This window comes from Lissotriton helveticus, chromosome 10 (assembly GCF_964261635.1).
Source record: "Lissotriton helveticus chromosome 10, aLisHel1.1, whole genome shotgun sequence".
Taxonomy (NCBI): Eukaryota; Metazoa; Chordata; class Amphibia; order Caudata; family Salamandridae; genus Lissotriton; species Lissotriton helveticus.
Genome location: NC_136071.1, coordinates 38,443,197 through 38,460,481, shown reverse-complemented (window position 1 = coordinate 38,460,481; position 17,285 = coordinate 38,443,197). Strand labels below are relative to the sequence as shown.

General features: G+C 44.5%; 1 protein-coding gene across 1 annotated transcript in view; it reads left to right on the top strand.

Annotated features, from left to right (window-relative positions):
* Nucleotides 1-940: 940 nt before the first annotated feature.
* Nucleotides 941-17,285, top strand: part of LOC144785846 (myosin-4-like) — a 47,888-nt gene continuing 31,543 nt past the window's right edge. The window contains exons 1-9 of the mRNA XM_078664691.1: nt 941-988; nt 10,651-10,869; nt 10,980-11,123; nt 15,864-16,020; nt 16,107-16,134; nt 16,243-16,363; nt 16,454-16,546; nt 16,645-16,708; nt 16,827-16,925. Of these exons, the coding sequence (XP_078520817.1) occupies nt 10,666-10,869; nt 10,980-11,123; nt 15,864-16,020; nt 16,107-16,134; nt 16,243-16,363; nt 16,454-16,546; nt 16,645-16,708; nt 16,827-16,925 (910 nt within the window). The 5' untranslated portion in view covers nt 941-988; nt 10,651-10,665. The remainder of the gene's footprint in view (nt 989-10,650; nt 10,870-10,979; nt 11,124-15,863; nt 16,021-16,106; nt 16,135-16,242; nt 16,364-16,453; nt 16,547-16,644; nt 16,709-16,826; nt 16,926-17,285) is intronic.

Below are 17,285 nucleotides of genomic sequence, written 5' to 3'. Positions count from 1 at the left end.
TAGACACAAGCGCTTATGACAGCTGCCTCATGGTGACCCTGTTTGGATAATTCAGAGATGAGCAGAACAACAATTGTTTATTTATTCAGTATGAATTAAAAACAGCTAATACCTGTCGCCCAAGCTAGTTTTATAGCTCTGGGGCCTGAAATAGTCTGAATTGTCGCACTCGTAGCAATGCTGGTTAGTAGTTGTGCAGGTAATGTCATTAGCAGCGCTGCCAGGGGCGAGGGGTAGCGCAAGCTGCAGTGGCCTCCCTATTAGAACACTGGCACTTACTTTTTTGTTTTGTTTTGTTTACAAATTAAGCCCTAGTTTCCCTCGAGCGCACAGCAGCGGTCTTGGGTGGCTCGCCTCCTCCATCAGCTGCATTTAGAGGGATGCTGGAGACGCCTCAGATTCCTGGCATAGGCAGGCTCCTGAGCTCCATACGTGCACACATAGCTCCGGCATCACTAATGTTCTATCTATATTATGGCCGCCGCCACTTGCCATCCACGATCATGTTTAATTGCTGCCGTTATTTATAGAATTAAGTGTACATTTGATTTTGTCGCATTCGGTTTCTGATTTCCACCAGTAGAAGGTCACCCGTGCTGAATCAGCAGATGGGCCTGTATATAAGAAGGGATGGCGTCCCACTGCTGCAGCTTCAGACTTTACGGTAAGTGCAGCAGCTCTGGGCGCACATGTAAGTCGTTTTACAGCTCGTTTGAGGGTGTGCGGCAAAGGGACCCCTCAAGAACTCCCACACCTAAGGATCCCTTCATCCCCTCAGGCACCCTTTCCCCTCACACCGAGTCCGAGCAAAACTAAGCATTGTGACAAAAATGAAGCATTCCTAACTTAAAGTGTCAATGCGTGCACGTAGCTTAAGTTGCAAAAAAGCAAACTGTGATGTGATGTTTGATCGGAATGACTTATGTGCTGTGCTTTTTTCCAGGGGCTCCGTGAAGGTTTTGGTTTCTGAAGCTAAAGGCATTGGGAGGTAAGACTCAAGTCCACTGAGGGGGACATTAAAGCATGAATCAATCCTAATCCAACAGAAGCGCGTAGAAGTGAGCGAGGCTGGAGGGCAGAGAAGCCTCTCTGAGCCTGTGTGCGGGTGCACTCCCCCCTCCCCTCTCCCCAGGATGCTGCCCCCCCCCCCCTTCCGACGCTTCACCCTAAATGAACAGGGTACCACCGACAGAGCCTTCAGACTCAGGTGAGGCCTCCCATCCATGGTGTGAGGAGCGACAGATAACGTGCCAATGTTCCCACCAAGAAAAGATCTTCGTAGCTTCGCCTTCCGTCATTTGAAAGAAGCACCCACAATGATTAGGACACAGTTTGCACTCCAAGTCCAGGCTTCCTGCGCTTCGGGCCAAGAGGCCATTCCCATGGGTCTGGGATGTAGTCACTCCCACAAAACTCCACTATTTCCAAACCTCTGACGTTTAGACTTTAATAGCAGAAGGAAAATGGGGGTTGGAAAGAAGTTTAATCGAGAAAAACTGGGCCGCACACTGTCACCCTTATAGTGCACTCTTGAACAAAACAGAACACACCCACGACTAGCTGTGAGATCTGTGGATACCTTTTCTTCGCTTTTTGAACTTGTGGAAGAGCTGACAAGAGAAGAATATACTCTACCATTACTTTAGAGTAATGGATCGGGAAGAATATACTCTAGCATTACTTTAGAGTAATGGAAAGAGAAGAATATACTCTACCATTACTTTAGAGTAATGGAAAGTGAAGAATATACTCTAGCATTACTTTAGAGTAATGGAAGGGGAAGAATATACTCTAGCATTACTTTAGAGTAATGTAGCGGGAAGAATATACTTTACCATTACTTTAGAGTAATGGAGCGGGAAGAATATACTCTACCATTACTTTAGAGTAATGGATCGGGAAGAATATACTCTAGCATTACTTTAGAGTAATGGAAAGGGAAGAATATACTCTAGCATTACTTTAGAGTAATGGAGCGGGAAGAATATACTCTAGCATTACTTTAGAGTAATGGAGCGGGAAGAATATACTCTACCATTACTTTAGAGTAATGGATCGGGAAGAATATACTCTAGCATTACTTTAGAGTAATGGAAAGAGAAGAATATACTCTACCATTACTTTAGAGTAATGGAAAGTGAAGAATATACTCTAGCATTACTTTAGAGTAATGGAAGGGGAAGAATATACTCTAGCATTACTTTAGAGTAATGTAGCGGGAAGAATATACTTTACCATTACTTTAGAGTAATGGAGCGGGAAGAATATACTCTACCATTACTTTAGAGTAATGGATCGGGAAGAATATACTCTAGCATTACTTTAGAGTAATGGAGCGGGAAGAATATACTCTAGCATTACTTTAGAGTAATGGAGCAGGAAGAATATACTCTAGCATTACTTTAGAGTAATGGAATGGGAAGAATATACTCTAGCATTACTTTAGAGTAATGGAATGGGAAGAATATACTCTAGCATTACTTTAGAGTAATGGAGCGGGAAGAATATACTCTAGCATTACTTTAGAGTAATGGAGCGGGAAGAATATACTCTAGCATTACTTTAGAGTAATGGAAGGGGAAGAATATACTCTACCATTACTTTAGAGTCATGGAAAGGGAAGAATATACTCTAGCATTACTTTAGAGTAATGGAAAGAGAAGAATATACTCTACCATTACTTTAGAGTAATGGAGCGGGAAGAATATACTCTAGCATTACTTTAGAGTAATGGAGCGGTAAGAATATACTCTACCATTACTTTAGAGTAATGGAAAGGGAAGAATATACTCTACCATTACTTTAGAGTAATGGAGCGGTAAGAATATACTCTACCATTACTTTAGAGTAATGGATCGGGAAGAATATACTCTAGCATTACTTTAGAGTAATGGAGCGGGAAGAATATACTCTAGCATTACTTTAGAGTAATGGAAAGGGAAGAATATACTCTAGCATTACTTTAGAGTAATGGAAAGAGAAGAATATACTCTAGCATTACTTTAGAGTAATGGAGCGGGAAGAATATACTCTAGCATTACTTTAGAGTAATGGAGCGGGAAGAATATACTCTAGCATTACTTTAGAGTAATGGAAAGGGAAGAATATACTCTAGCATTACTTTAGAGTAAAGGAAAGGGAAGAATATACTCTAGCATTACTTTAGAGTAATGGAAAGGGAAGAATATACTCTACCATTACTTTAGAGTAATGGAGCGGGAAGAATATACTCTAGCATTACTTTAGAGTAATGGAAAGGGAAGAATATACTCTACCATTACTTTAGAGTAATGGAGCGGGAAGAATATACTCTAGCATTACTTTAGAGTAATGGAGCGGGAAGAATATACTCTAGCATTACTTTAGAGTAAAGGAAAGGGAAGAATATACTCTAGCATTACTTTAGAGTAATGGAAAGGGAAGAATATACTCTACCATTACTTTAGAGTAATGGAAAGGGAAGAATATACTCTACCATTACTTTAGAGTAATGGAAAGGGAAGAATATACTCTAGCATTACTTTAGAGTAATGGAAAGGGAAGAATATACTCTACCATTACTTTAGAGTAATGGAAAGGGAAGAATATACTCTAGCATTACTTTAGAGTAATGGAAAGGGAAGAATATACTCTACCATTACTTTAGAGTAATGGATTGGGAAGAATATACTCTAGCATTACTTTAGAGTAATGGAGCGGGAAGAATATACTCTAGCATTACTTTAGAGTAATGGAGCGGGAAGAATATACTCTAGCATTACTTTAGAGTAATGGAAAGGGAAGAATATACTCTAGCATTACTTTGGAGTAATGGAAAGGGAAGAATATACTCTAGCATTACTTTAGAGTAATGGAGCGGTAAGAATATACTCTACCATTACTTTAGAGTAATGGAAAGGGAAGAATATACTCTACCATTACTTTAGAGTAATGGAAAGGGAAGAATATACTCTAGCATTACTTTAGAGTAATGATGTTACTAAACTGCTATGCATGTACCAAATGCACATCCAGGAAACGCAAATAACACATATTAAGAGGATAACTTCTAAAACCGACCTGGAACACCTCAGAATCTCAAAAATGCAACAACTCTGTATGACACGAATCATAAAATCCGTGTTTATTTTAATTGAAAAAACAACGTCCGTATGAAAGTAAAGGTTATTCCTTGTTTCCTGCCACTGGAATGTCACATTTCTCAAGAGCTTTAGATGAAGTAGGAATAATAGGGTTAAACAAGGGAGGGGCACAAAGGCCCCTCTAACAAGCTACTGTAGTGCACCTTCCAGGAGCCTGGACTGAGATTAACCCCTTCCTGGCACCTGTTGAGTGTGAGACAAATTGTCATTTGCTTCCCAGTTGGGTCTCTGAGGCTGGATCAGCCGTCATCCCTCCAGGGGGCTGAAGGCGACTCTCGCCTTATTAAGAGGGCTTTATTACAGCGCTTAGATGCCACTGCTAGTTAAATAGCTGCTCGTGGGTCGTTAACTATTTATTTATGGAACCTGGCCGACTTTCATGGGGCCGTAACTTTGAGACTTTAATGGCCTCAGTTGGGTGAGGCAGATTGGTGTAACTCTTGGGCGGGGGTCAGTCTTTGCGATGCCGCTGTCCCATATTTAACAGAATGCGCTTAAAGACACTCTTCCTTCGAACAGATGCACCGGGAGGAGAGCCTTCTCTGCAGCTTCCAGACCCCCCCCCCCCCCCAGCAGTGAAACACATGGAGGGGACGCAGGGACATCTTAAGAATTTGGGGGGCCCTGGGCCAAAGTATTTTGGGGGTCTTGCTCGGATCAGCTTTGAATTTATGATCCCATGTCAGCTCTTTTATGCCCCCTGTGGGACACTGGTCCAAATTATAATTGTGTTTAACATCTAATATTCATGGGTAGTGGCATGTGTTTTCAATTTTATAATACATAATCAGCTTACTAATATTATTGCAAATAATCTCTGTGACCCCCCTCCAATTTCTCACATGTGAGGTTCTCTTATGATCTAAAAGAAAAGAATCAGATGTTGCATGGTGTGGAAAAACGTAAACATTTCTCTGCAAAATGTCTGTAATAGCCTCCCATACACCACCCACATTATAACTAAATTAAAGGATCATCGTACTTAAAACAATGTTTAAGAATGATTCAAGGTCATCAGGGCAAGACACTGCAGAATGGCGCTAGCTCTTCCAGGGGGGCCCGTGGAAGACTGGGGCTGTGGCCAGGGCCCACTTTGGCAATGCCTTAAAACGTCTCTTGGGGGACGCCCTTAGAATTGTTGTAACACTGCACTGGGCCTTCAGCCCCATCAGGCGGAGGCTGCACTGACACTCGCCTGTAGTGGGAGATCATTCCCCAGGCACTCAGTACTCCAGCCTGGACACAGGCAGGGGGTGACTGCCACCAACTGCACGCGCGGCCCTGCCCCATCACCTGGGAGATCAAAATGCGATATCTATCAGTCCATGACGCGTGATCCTCTAGGACCATCTCATCCCAGATGATGAACACCTTCTGGGAGGGGCTGTGAGGACACCCAGCCGAGCCCTTTATGGAACTTCGAATTAGCCTCTGTAGTCCAAGGGGGGGAACCAGGTACCTCATGGGGCATACAACCCACAATCAATGTGCCATTCTGCAAAGCTGCATTTGACTTGATACTGTGAAGGTTATCAATAAAGGGGATGAAAATTGTAGACAGGTGCATTTTATGTATAGTCTACAAGATCACATGGTGCCTGCGGGGTCGCCAGCATGGTGCCTGCGTGGTCGCCAGCAGCACTTCTCTGCCTAGAGGCACTTACCATAAAATATATGGCACACACCACCTTGTTGCAGGACAGCACTGAACAGTCAATGACCAGGCACAGTACAGTACCCTACAAAATGCATGCATAAATTAAGGAATGAAGTGAAAATATGTTTAATGTGCACCATTCAACTGAGGGATAGGTCTGCGTTCTAAAGCAGTGATTCTGACATCTGTGTTTTTTTCTAATTCAGCCCCTTTCAATGTATTGAATGTATGATAATCCACCTGGTAGGAGCGGGGTGACAGAAGGAAATTACTTACATATAGGTGGCTGAAAAGACCGAAGATGGTATTTATGTTTTGCAAAATTACAGGAGTTACTTTGAGAGCGTATATCCAAATTAATTAAACTCCCTCTACAATCTATAGTTTTTATTCCATTTATTTAAAGATTCTTGCACCTGATGCACATTTTAGTCTGATTTCCTTGGAAGATTAATTTGCTTAGTGTGCTGGATAGTTACACTAAGGCCAACCTTTATCAAAGTTCACCAGCCGCCACTGAGTCAACACACAGTAAGGATTGAACCCTTTCTGGGACAGTGTGAGCTTTCAGTGTGGTGCAAGGTGCAGGGCGGAGAGCGCTGGAAACGCGTCAGGTCTTTCAAGCGCAGCAGGCTTCACGCATGCTGCAGCACAGCAAAGGTGATGATTGCTCTGCAGAGCCCCATTCAGGTCCAGCTAGATCAATGCTGGCCTCTCTGCACTGACTACCACAGGGGTCCAATCAGAGGGAATTGTGGGGGTGGCTTTGGTGAATTGGACCCCTACCCAGCGCTTTAAATGGGAAAAAATAAGTGCAGGTACTCATTAAAATGAGCTAGAGGTGTTGAGAGGGGGCGGGGCTAAGGCAAGACATGATGATACTTCATGACCAGCCGCGGTCGGTAGTGGGAGTACCTGCCGGGCGGTGACGTGGGGAGGGGGAGGGGCAGTGTGGGGGTAGTAATCTATGGATTACGGAGCTTTACAGGCAAGTAAACATATTAATAAATTTAAAAAATTCCGTTCCGCGCACTGCATCGCATTTGGGGATGCAGTGCATGCAACAAAATGTATTTTATTTATTAATATGTTTACTTACCTGTAAAGCTCCGTAATCCATAGATTACTACCCCCCACCCTGCCCCTCCCCCTCCCCACCTCACCACCCGGCAGGTACTCCCACTACCGACCGCGGCTGTTCATGACTTCTATATTAGGTGCAGCACACACCAAAACACATGAGAAATGTGTTTATATAAACAAAGCGAGTTAACTCATTACACAAAATGAAAGAGAAATTCTATAATATGTTAACATTTCCTTTTTTTGCAATAGATGCACCTTCTTAATGCCATACTGTTAATTGCTGTTGTTTGGCCCAAAACCCTACATTTTTCAGCACATGAGTAGGAAGAAACTGAAAATACCCCCACGTCGCACCAAAGCTCTTATGGCACCAAGCAAATGAAGCAAATCACCATGACCCTCCTCAGACGACATCTCTTGTCTCTTCCATAGAGCTATCCATTCATCCTACCCTTTACCTGCTGATGGCCACAGTTTAACCGTTACATTCCGTTGTCTATTCTGTCTTTCATTCATCATTCAGTTTTCACCAATGTTCCCTCTAATTTTTTTCCTCTGTTTCCGGCAGTGGAGGGTCTCTGTGCGCTGCAACCATGGCTATGTGCGCCAGGAACAAAACTGCGTGTGTCTGCGGCACTAAATGGCACTCAAAACGTTTACTTTAAAAAGTGAAAAGATGGTGCATTTTCACACATACAGCGCCACAATAAGGGTCTTAAGGGCAGTTTGCAAATTTATTGTATTGCCAGTATTTTCATTGTTGTGTCTGTGACTGCTGTTGTCTGTCTTCCCCGCTGCCTGTACGTGGTCCGTGCCCCTTTTTCTTCTCTCTGTTCCCCTCGCTGTCCCCGTGCTCTCTCTGCCCGGTCATTCCTTCTGTACCCCTCGCTGCCCGTGTCTCTGCCCAGTTTTCCCTTCTGTTCCCCTTGCTGCCCCGTGCCTCTCTGCCCGTTCTGCCTTCTGTTCTTAGCTGCCCCTATATTTCTGTATTCTGTATTTTGCCTCTGTGCCATTAGTTTATTGTGCCTGTCTGCCCTCTGTGCCACTCGTTTTTTGTGCCTTTCTGCCCTCTGTTCCACTCGTTTTCCCTCGCTTTTTGTGCCCTTCTGCCCTCTGTTCCACTCGTTTTTTGTGCCTTTCTGCCCTCCGTCCCACTCGTTTTTGTGCCTTTCTGTCCTCTGTGCCACTCATTTTTCCCTCGTTTTTTGTGCGTTTCTGCCCTCTGTTCCACTCGTTTTTCCCTCGTTTTTTGTGCCCTTCTGCCCTATGTTCCACTCGTTTTTTGTGCCTTTCTGCCCTCTGTTCCACTTGTATTTTGTGCCCTTCTGCCCTCTGTTCCACTCGTTTTTTGTGCCTTTTAGCTCTCTGTGCCACTTGTTTTTCCCTCGTTTTTTGTACCTTTCTGCCCTCTGTGCCACTCGTTTTTCCCTCGTTTTTTGTGCCCTTCTGCCCTCTGTTCCGTGCCTTTCTGCCCTCTGTTCCACTCGTTTTTTGTGCCTTTCTGCCCTCTGTTCCACTTCATTTTCCCCTCATTTATTGTGCCCTTCTGCCCTCTGTTCCACTCGTTTTTTGTGCCCTTCTGCTCTCTGTTCCACTCGTTTTTTTGTGCCCTTTGTGCCTCTCGTTTTTGTGCCTTTTAGCCCTCTGTTCCACTCGTTTTCTGTGCCCTTCTGCCCTCTGTTCCACTCGTATTTGGTGCCTTTCTGCCCTCTCTTCCACTTCGTTTTCCCTTCGTTTTTTGTGCTCTTCTGCCCTCTGTTCCATTCGTTTTTTGTGCCCTTCTGCCCTCTGTTCCACTCATTTTTTGTTCCCTTCTGCCCTCTGTTCCACTCGTTTTTGTGCCCTTCTGCCCTCTGTTCCACTTGTTTTTTGTTCCTTTCTTTCCATTCGTTTTTTGTTCCTTTCTGCCCTCTGTTCCACTCGTTTTTTGTGTCCTTCTGCCCTGTGTTCCACTGGTTTTTTGTGCCCTCCTGCGCCACTCGTATTTTCCTTGTTTTTGTGCCCCTTTTGCCTTCTGTTCCGCTCATTTCCCCAGCCGCTGTGCCCCCTGCGGCCCCGCCCCCCTGACTGCCCACTGTGGCATTTTGTTTAAGTATTGCTGTTAATCAGAGCCCATTCAGGGCTACAATTAACAACAATACTTAAACAAAAGGCCACAGTCTGCCTCGCGCTTTACTAACAAAAGCTTAGAGACAGTTTCCAAACACAGCGTGGGCTAAAGTACGCGATGTGTTTGGAAACTGACTAAGCTTTTGTTAGTAAAGCGCGGGGCAGGCTGTGGCCTTTTGTTTAAGTATTGTTGTTAATCGGAGCCCGTGAAAGGGCTCTGATTAACAGCAATACTTAAACAAAAGGCCACAGTCTGCCCCGCGCTCCCACATAGCCACAAGCACCACCAGCCCCCCCGCCTCCTTACCAGCACTCCCCACGACCGCTCCGCCGCCACCGCAAGGAAAAGTGCCTCATGTTAACCTCGCTCGCTTCTTTAATGCGGCCGGCGGCGCGACTCCCTCGCGCGACGTCCTGTGTGCGCGCTTCACGCAAGGCGTTGCGCGCTGACCTCAGGGGAGGTGCGTGAGCGCTCTAGAGGGAACGATGGTTTTCACCATTGCGTCTGTCCACCCTTCATATTCAAACCTAGCCATCCATTCATCCATCTCCAAACCTAACCATTCATCTCTTTATCCACCCTTTCGCTTATTTATCCACCCTTTCGCTTATTTATTCATCCTTTCACTCATCTATCCATCAACCCTTTCACTCCTTTATTCCATCCACCCTTTCAATCCATTCACCCTTTCACCTATCCTCCCTCCCTTTCATTCATCCATCCAATCTTTCATTTATCCACCTATCATCCGCCCTTTTATTCAATAATCCACCCTCTTTCACCCAGCCATCCATGCTTTCACTCACTCATCCATTCATCTATTCATTCATCCATCCATCCATCCATCCATACATCCACCCTTGTTCACTCATCCATCCATAACATTTACACTATCAATACAACGGTTATTGCCTCATCAGGTTCTCCATGAAAGTTGTGACTGATGTATCATGCTCTTTTTGACCACTCCTCGGAAACCTCTGTCATCTGACATTTGTTTGCACAAATGCACAGGATAGTGTGACTGTGATTGACAGCACAGGGCCTGAACAGACCCTGCTCTGTCAAGTACAGCATGATTGTGAGTACCCGGACATTATTCAAATGAGCCCTGCCGAAGAGCTTAGCAGGGGCTCAGATGGGGGGCTGGAGAAGTGTTGCCTTGGCTGCCAGACACACGTTCCACTCCGGCTCACCAGCATAGGCAAGGAGCCTTACTTTTCATGAGTACCGGTACACTCTACGGCAGTAAAGAAGTGCCGGTATTCAGAGTGATAAATCTGAGAAGTGCTGGTACTCAGTACCGGTGAGTTCCGGCCCATTTAAAGCACTGCTCCTACCCCCAGAGAAGTGGACAGAAACCATTAGCTCATCCCACACAGGCCTCTGAACAGACTGGAAATGACAACAAGCGTTTACCTTTACCTGAGCAGAGTCCGACTCAACCACCAACCCTGAAGTACCACCTTGCACTGAGCTGCCCAATTGATCTGGGATAGGATATTGTTGATATTTCGAGCTCCATCCAATATACATAATAAGCAAAGGTTGAAAGGCCAATCCTATATCCCATTCACCAAATTTAAAGATACGCAGAGGTATGTTTGCAGACGTAAAATGTATTCTTTATAACCAACTTGTTTTTTTTACCCTAGTAACTGTCGGCAGTCATGTCGTCGGACTCAGAAATGGCGGTGTTTGGGGAGGCTGCGCAGTACTTGCGTAAGTCTGAAAAGGAAAGGTTGGAAGCCCAAAACAGGCCATTTGATGCCAAGAACACCTGCTTTGTAGATGACGATAAAGAGCTCTTCGTCAAAGGAACCATCACAGCCCGCGAGGGTGGCAAAGTCACCGTGAAGACCGATGATGGAAGGGTAAAAATAATCTTATATCAACAACGGCGTAAACAAGCCTAGCACAGAATGCAGCCAGACATCTCTGCTCAACTCCAACTTCATCTTTGCCTGTCTTTCTTTCTTTCTAGACTGTAACAGTCAAAGACACCCAAGTCTACCCTCAGAATCCTCCCAAGTACGACAAGATTGAAGACATGGTCATAATGACCCATCTGAATGAAGCCTCCGTGCTGTTTAACCTCGCCGAGCGGTATGCAGCCTGGATGATCTACGTAAGTAAGAATGGAGAAGTTTGACAGGTCAACAGACATATCCCAGAACACCCACAAAGAATGTCCAGCCAATGAGCGCAGCCTGTGCCTTACCACCCGAAAAGCAAACCTATCAGCATCTACCATGTCTGAAATGTAGAGCCAATGAGCGCAGCCTGTGCTTTCCACCCGAAAAGCAAACCTATGAGCAGCGGCCGTGTCTGAAATGTACATCTTTGATACTTATCACACTCTTTAACATGAGGCGTGCCGATGGTCCCCTCTAAATCAGACAATTTAGCTCCACAAACTAAATGGAGCAGCCATTTGCTCGCCACAGGTTAAGCTTGTGTTTAACCAGAGGGGGTTTAGTTTACATAAATTAGCTTACTGAACAGTAGCAACACACAAAATAGCTTCAAATTGCAGAGCACGTTGTTAGTATTTATAGAAGACATATACGCAAACGAAGCTTTATGTAAAAGAGTATGTCCCATACATTCTTTGAAGCCAAGCACAGAATATCACACTCTTACTTATGTACAGGACTTCACTGGAGGGAACATACCCACCATTAGTACCAGAAGCAAAAGCTAAATACAGAGAGTGGACCTCTGACCAATCCCAACCACCAACCACTGAGCCCCAGTAGGTATGATGCCTGCCCCAAGCAGACGCTAGATACTGAGGGTGGACCGCTGACCAATACCAACCACCAACCACCAACCACAGAGCCCCAGTAGGCATGATGCCTGCCCGAAGCAAAAGCTAAATACAGAGTGTGGACCTCTGACCAATCCCAACCACCAACCACCGAGTCCCTGTAGGTATGATGCCTGCCCCAAGCAGAAGCTAAATACAGAGAGTGGACCTCTGCGACCAATCCCAACCACCAACCACTGAGTCCCGAAGGTATGATGCCTGCCCCAAGCACAGGCTAAATACAGAGTGGACCTCTGTGACCAATCCCAACCACCGACCACTGCGTCCCAGTAGGTATGATGCCTTCCCCAAGCAGAGGCTAAATACAGAGAGTGGACCTCTGACCAATCCAAACCACTAACCACCGAGTCCCAGTAGGTATGATGCCTACCCCAAGCAGAGGCTAAATACAGAGAGTAGACCTCTGTGACCAATCCCAACCACCGAGTCCCAGTAGGTACGATGCCTACCCCAAGCAGAGGCAAAATACAGAGTGGACCTCTGTGACCAATCCCAACCACCAACCACCGAGTCCCAGTAGGTATGATGCGTGCCCCAAGCAGAAGCTAAATACAGAGAGTGGACCTCTGCGACCAATCCCAACCACCAACCACTGAGTCCCAAAGGTATGATGCCTTTCCCAAGCAGAGGCTAAATACAGAGAGTGGACCTCTGACCAATACCGACCACCAACCACAGAGTCCCAGAGGTATGATGCCTGCCCCAAGCAGAGGCTAAATACAGAGAGTGGACCTCTGACCAATCCCAACCACTGAGTCACAGTATGTATGAGGCTTGCCCCAAGCAGAGGCTAAATACTGAGAGTGGACCTCTGACCAATCCCAACCACCAACCACAGAGACCCAGTAGGCATGATGCCTGCCCCAAGCAGAGGCTAAATACAGAGAGTGGGCCTCTGACCAATCCCAACCACCAACCACCGAGTCCCAGTAGGCATGATGCCTGCCCAAAGCAGGAGCCTGTGCAAAACAATGGTTCTGGTAATGAAAAAAGGGCCGCAGATAGCAACAATAAGCATTGATAAACTCAACAGACCTGGCACAGGTCTAGTGCATACACACAAAGTTACAATATGCAGGCTCCCTGCATACACAGGCACACACAGGTATGAGTACACACAGTCACGTGCACACACACACACCCCAAGTCGAAGTGCAGATGCATAGCAAAAACTTGCAGGTATCCTCAAATCACAACAAATATGACATACACAGGCACCAATACATTTATAACTACACACATAAATACACACATATATACCTAACAGCACTGGTGCAGGTATACTATCAAGTATTTATTTAAGCACAGTTTTAATAATGCAGCATTAGAAATGTCAGAGCAGACCTGGGCATTGGTTGTGCGGAAGAGATTGGCCTAATAATAGCTTTTCATTGGTGCCTGACTTTAACAGGGCCGCCATCAGTAAAGCGGTTGCACTCACAAGTCTCCAACTTGTGCAACGCATCACAGAGATAAATGAAGGACTTGCAATGCATTGGATAACCCAGTATGTGCTGGAAATTCTGCTCCTGTAGTTTGTGATATTTATTTATCGACACTATCTCACATCCTTCAGGAAGGCTGGGCCAGGGGTGTGGCGGTGTTGTGAAATGCCCTATTCTTTGTCTGGGTGTGTTTGAGCTGGGGAGGGGGAGACGAGATGTCTTCAGAGAATGTACTACTTCCCCTATTGATACTTACCCCTGCCTATGTGCAGAATAATATAAACAAACATTATACCTTAACTCACACTGTCTCACAAGCCAAACACAGAATGGCTATTCGTTGCACTCATACAAAATGTGACTGCCATTGCCTAGTAGATGAAGGGTTCAGGACCAGCCTTCAACTCTACACATACTGTCTATTGGACTGAAGCAAAGTGAGAATGACACTCTGATAGGCAAATGGCTGAAGATGACATACCAAAAGCCACTTTCTATAGTTAGTATCACTAAGGCTATGATGCGGTTATCTGTGAGTGTATAATAGACTGCAGAAACAGACAAAGCTGTCCCTAGTCCACTCCCAATGAATAAATCAGTGCCCAACTTTACACTAACCAACACACATACAAATATTGATTATATGGGTACTATATACTGAATGATACTATACAATAGCTTGTGCAAAGCTACAGTTTAACAAACCTAGGAGAATGCGGCAAACATGGTAGGAGGTAAGAAAGCACTCAGAGGGCAAGCAGGTTAGTTGGAGCTTAAGAAGGCCAGACACAGCGGCGGCTCCTCCGTTATGGTGGAGGAGCGACACCCCACTGCTTTCAGCTTAAGGAATAATAAAACGATAACAAAGCATGTTATTATCATTTAAGTTTTCCTTGCTATGTTCGGTATGCCGATCCAAGGGCGGGGTTCCGCCATCCTGATTGACAGTGGAAGACTGGGAGGAGGAGTGGTGCGTAAGTGCACTTGTCTGTTTGGCCGGCCGTCTTAGGCTGGCCAAACAGACATGCGCACTTAGGTTTCTCCAACCCAGCTATATTCCGCAGCCGGGTGGAGAAACATCACATACTCTCAGTGCCTGAGCGAGCATGAAACCAACCCACTCAGGCCAAATCCTCTTGCTGCTCTCATGCTAGGTATAGCATGAGAGCAGCATCTGGATTAGATGGGGAGCCTGTGATGTTTCCCAGGGATTACTGGGAGCAGGAGAGCAGAGATGCAAGGGGGCCGGCAGCATCAGGGAAGTATTTTATTTATTTATGTTTAACCACCACCCCTGTGCTCCCCTCCCATGCTCCAACTGCGCTCCCTCCACCCACTCGCCACTTTTTACTTGTATCAGCTGCCACTGCCAGACATCCTTTGGTACATCACCACTCTGTTCCACCAATTCAAGAGACTAAACCTGTGCTCCCAAAGCAAACCAGCAAACTCAGCCCAAAATGGTAATATCCACATATCTGGGCAGTGATTGATGCCACGTTTAGGGTCTCTCACAATACAAAAGATAACCTAGTATTTCCACAATGCAGAGAAGCACCCAAAATGATTTACGTAGATTAAAACCTGTGGTTATAACTGCGTGGCAGTCACCACTTTGTAGTTATGAGTCAGGACAGTTTTCCATTGAAAAGGCATTTTATGAGATGCTGATAGCTTTTAACCCCATAGACATATATGCATCGTCTTTGGCCATTGCATGCGTAGTCTGGTGAGACCCGGCGTGACAATTTTCATGCAGATCCTTGCAGGGGAAAAGTTCTGCTTGCGTGTACGGTCAATAGTGCTTAAGAGATTTACATCAAACTTCACCTGAACCTACAACCCTACTCAGAAAGTGCTTCCTTTGGTGTAGTATCATTCCCTTTCGTATTTTTGGAGGTATAAGCCTGTAAAAATGGTGCAGAGCTGGCTGGAAAGTTTAACACTTTTTTTTATTTCTGTGCTCTTTTGATTTGAGCCTCTTGTCAATCACATTTTGATTTTTTCACATTAGCTGGTGAAGGTCTCTGGAGATCTTTTTTTGCCATCTTGAATACATAAGTCAAGTTTGATTTAGGACTTCTGAGCTGTAGGGGGGGGGGGGATACACAGTAATGGGCAGACCCCAGGTGTTCCACCCCAGGGGAGTGCTAAGGGGCACCCAGTTATGTGGAAAAACTCAAGTAAAACAAGAATAAAATGCGAACAGAGTAAGTCGCAATTTCAAGTACTGGATTTGATTTTCATTTTGAGGATAAATTGCGAACTGGATTCAATTAATAATTTTTAAGACAGTATAAAAATACAGAAAACGGGTGGCTCGGGGAGACAAAGAGAGATAGAGAGGAAGAGAACAAAGTAAGAGGAGGGATAGGGCACACGTGCCAGGTGATGTGGAGTGCCTGGCTGTGGGCCAAGCCCGTTGTACACTATCAAAGACCATGCACAGTGGGAGCCGGTGTTTGTAAAGTGTATTATAAAAAAAACGTACAATTCACTGACGAAGTTGAAAATAGATGGATGCCTTAAATTGTTTTGCTTTGGCCAGCCAGATATTTCTACATTTAATTAAAATCCCTTTCTTTAATTTCAGACGTACTCTGGACTTTTCTGTGCCACTGTGAACCCCTACAAGTGGCTGCCAGTGTACAACCCCGAGGTAGTGGCTGCTTACAGAGGCAAGAAGCGCCAGGAAGCCCCACCTCACATCTTCTCCATCTCTGATAACGCCTATCAGTTCATGTTGACAGGTAATGGTTTACTTGATTTAACAGTTATCATTGTTACTCAAATATAGCATTTCTTAACACAATCTTTTCTGACGTTCCTTGAACAGATCGTGAAAATCAGTCTGTCCTGATCACGTAAGTAATACATCATTAGTAGAAAATTGATGTGCTTAATTTACATCACTAGCTTTATGTGGCCGAGGCACTTGAATGAATTGTTCTGAATTTCCTATTTCTGTACAGCGGAGAATCTGGTGCAGGAAAGACTGTGAACACCAAGCGTGTCATCCAGTACTTTGCAACAATTGCTGTTGGTGGTGGTGACAAGAAAAAAGAAGCCGCCGGCACAGGCAACAAGATGCAGGTTTGTTTCTCTGTTCAATTCATTTTAACACCACGCACTATATGTATGTCAGACAACTTAATTGATGATGAAACCTTGGTTCTCCAATAGGGAACTCTCGAAGATCAAATCATCCAGGCTAACCCTCTGCTGGAAGCCTTTGGTAACGCCAAGACTGTGAGGAATGACAACTCATCCCGTTTTGTAAGACTTCCAATTACTTCCAATTCACGGGTTTGAAGAACCATTTGCTGTCTCTTAACAAACACCTGAATTCATTCTACCCTCTATTTACTTTTTAGGGTAAATTTATCAGAATTCACTTTGGAACCACAGGAAAACTGGCTTCTGCAGATATTGAAACATGTAAGACAGACATATATATATATATATATACACCTATACATATATATACACACACACATATCCCAAACGAAAAAGATGTATATTGAGCAATTTATCATAAATTATGTTTGTATTACAGACCTGCTGGAAAAGTCCAGAGTCACATTCCAGCTGTCAGCAGAGAGGAGCTACCACATCTTCTACCAGATCATGACCAATAAGAAGCCAGAGCTGGTCGGTTAGTATCTAACATTATTCAAATCTTCCTTTCTCTGCACTCAATAGAAGTATGTGTTAAAAGATGATATTTTAGTAGCGTAAAAAAAAAGAAAAAACATTGTGGTTCACTGAGTCCTGTTTGCTAGTGTAACAATCACAGAGAGAATAATGTGTAACTTAGTGAATGATTAATATGATTTAATCAAATTGTCTAGGAAGCAAAGTATTGCATAATTGATATTAAATTGTAGTAAATAAAACATGTGGACAGAAATCTAAATTCTGCATTAGTGGCTTTCACTAACAAGATCAAAGTGTAAAAGGATGAATTAGCATTTGCTCTCATTATTGACATATTTTCCATTTTTATAATGGAAAT